The 1,465-nt window shown below is 73.0% G+C and overlaps 1 protein-coding gene across 1 annotated transcript in view; it reads right to left on the bottom strand.

Annotated features, from left to right (window-relative positions):
* JAG2 (jagged 2) overlaps window positions 1-1,465 on the bottom strand; it is a 17,033-nt gene that overhangs the window by 13,502 nt on the left and 2,066 nt on the right. Inside the window, exons 6-10 of the mRNA XM_012724354.1 lie at window positions 1,328-1,465; window positions 649-799; window positions 434-574; window positions 238-351; window positions 2-115 (exon numbers count right to left, since the gene is read on the bottom strand). The exon at window positions 1,328-1,465 is cut by the window's right edge and continues 10 nt beyond it. Of these exons, the coding sequence (XP_012579808.1) occupies window positions 2-115; window positions 238-351; window positions 434-574; window positions 649-799; window positions 1,328-1,465 (658 nt within the window). The remainder of the gene's footprint in view (window position 1; window positions 116-237; window positions 352-433; window positions 575-648; window positions 800-1,327) is intronic.

Below are 1,465 nucleotides of genomic sequence, written 5' to 3'. Positions count from 1 at the left end.
CGAGAGTGGCAGGTCTTGCCCTTCCAGCCGTCGTCGCAGGCACAGTAGAAGTCGTTGACCAGGTCGTAGCAGCGGCCGCGGCTATGGCAGGGATCGGGGAGGCAGTCGTTGGGATCTGGGGGCGAGGACGCCGGTCAGCGGGGGGGTCACCGACGGCAGGGAGGAGGCACCGGAGCCGGGCCGGGCTCCAGGGCTGGGGTTGGGTGAACCGGGTGGGGCGCGGCGCCGGCCACTCACTGGTGTCGCACAGCTCGCCCTCCCAGCCGCTGGGGCAGAAGCAGCGGAAGGCGCCCACCTCGTCGATGCACGTGCCCCCGTTGCGGCAGGGCTGGCCCAGGCAGTCGTCGATGTCTGCAGGGAGGCAGCGGTGAGCGCCAGGTGAGGGCCGCCCCCAGCCCCGGCCCACCCCTCCCCCGCCCCCGCGGGGGCTCACTCTCGTGGCAGTAGGTGCCGGTGAAGCCGCTGTCACAGACACAGGAGAAGTTGCCCCCCGGCAGGCTGATGCAGTGTCCGTGGGGGCCACACACGCCGGCCACCCTGGGCCCGGCCTCGACCCCGCCACAGCCGTCGATCACTGGGGGACAGGGAGGTCAGGCTGTCCTCACCGAGCGCGTGCCGCAGCCCTGCCCGCCCTGCCCGCGGGCCCACCTTCGCAGCCCCCGCCGGGACACGGCTCCCGGGGCACCGAGCAGTTCTTGCCGCCCATCTCCTCCGGGCATGCGCAGTAGTAGTCGCCCTCCAGGTTGTAGCAGCGGGCGCCGTTCTGGCAGGGGCTGGGCTCGCAGAAGTCCACATCCACCTGCTGGGCCGGGCATGTGAGGCCCCAGCGGAGCGCGGGGACAGCCAGCCCCTGGCGTTCGCACCAGGGGCACTAACCTGGGCCGGCTCACCTGGCCACGCCCCCCTCCCCAGGTGAGCCTCAAGGACCCATCTCCGGAACGTCCAGGCCATTGGCAGGACAGAGACCCGTGGCCACGGGGCTGCTCCCACTCTGGCCTCCGCCTCCCCCAGGCCACGCGTGCCCCTACCCCCTGCCTGCGGGAAGGCCCCGACGCTCCCCTGCCACCCGCCCAAGTACCAGGCCTGCGCCCTCGGGCAGCACACCACCGCCAGCCCCCAGTGGGGAGACCTGGATCTGCACCCAGCGGCTCCTCCTTTCCCTCAACGGCCAGGGCAGAACCGCGGGCCATGGGTCAGCAGGAAGGGGTGCAACAGCAGGCACCCCACTTGGGGTCTCCCAGGCCACTCGCCTCCGTCTGGAGTAGGGGGTTGGGGGAGGGGCCGAGGCCGGCCCTGAGGCTCCCGGCCACCCAGGCCTGGCCCTCACCTCGCAGAGCGGCCCGGAGAAGCCCCTGGGGCAGTGGCAGCGGAAGGCGCCCACCAGGTCCTCACACAGCCCGCCGGCACGGCAGGGGCTGCTGGCGCACTCGTCCGTCTCCAGCTCGCAGTGCCGGCCGCCGAAGCC

Source organism: Condylura cristata, unplaced genomic scaffold (assembly GCF_000260355.1).
Source record: "Condylura cristata isolate star-nosed mole 26May11 unplaced genomic scaffold, ConCri1.0 scaffold00013, whole genome shotgun sequence".
NCBI classification, from domain to species: domain Eukaryota; kingdom Metazoa; phylum Chordata; class Mammalia; order Eulipotyphla; family Talpidae; genus Condylura; species Condylura cristata.
This window is presented reverse-complemented; position numbering and strand designations above follow the sequence as displayed.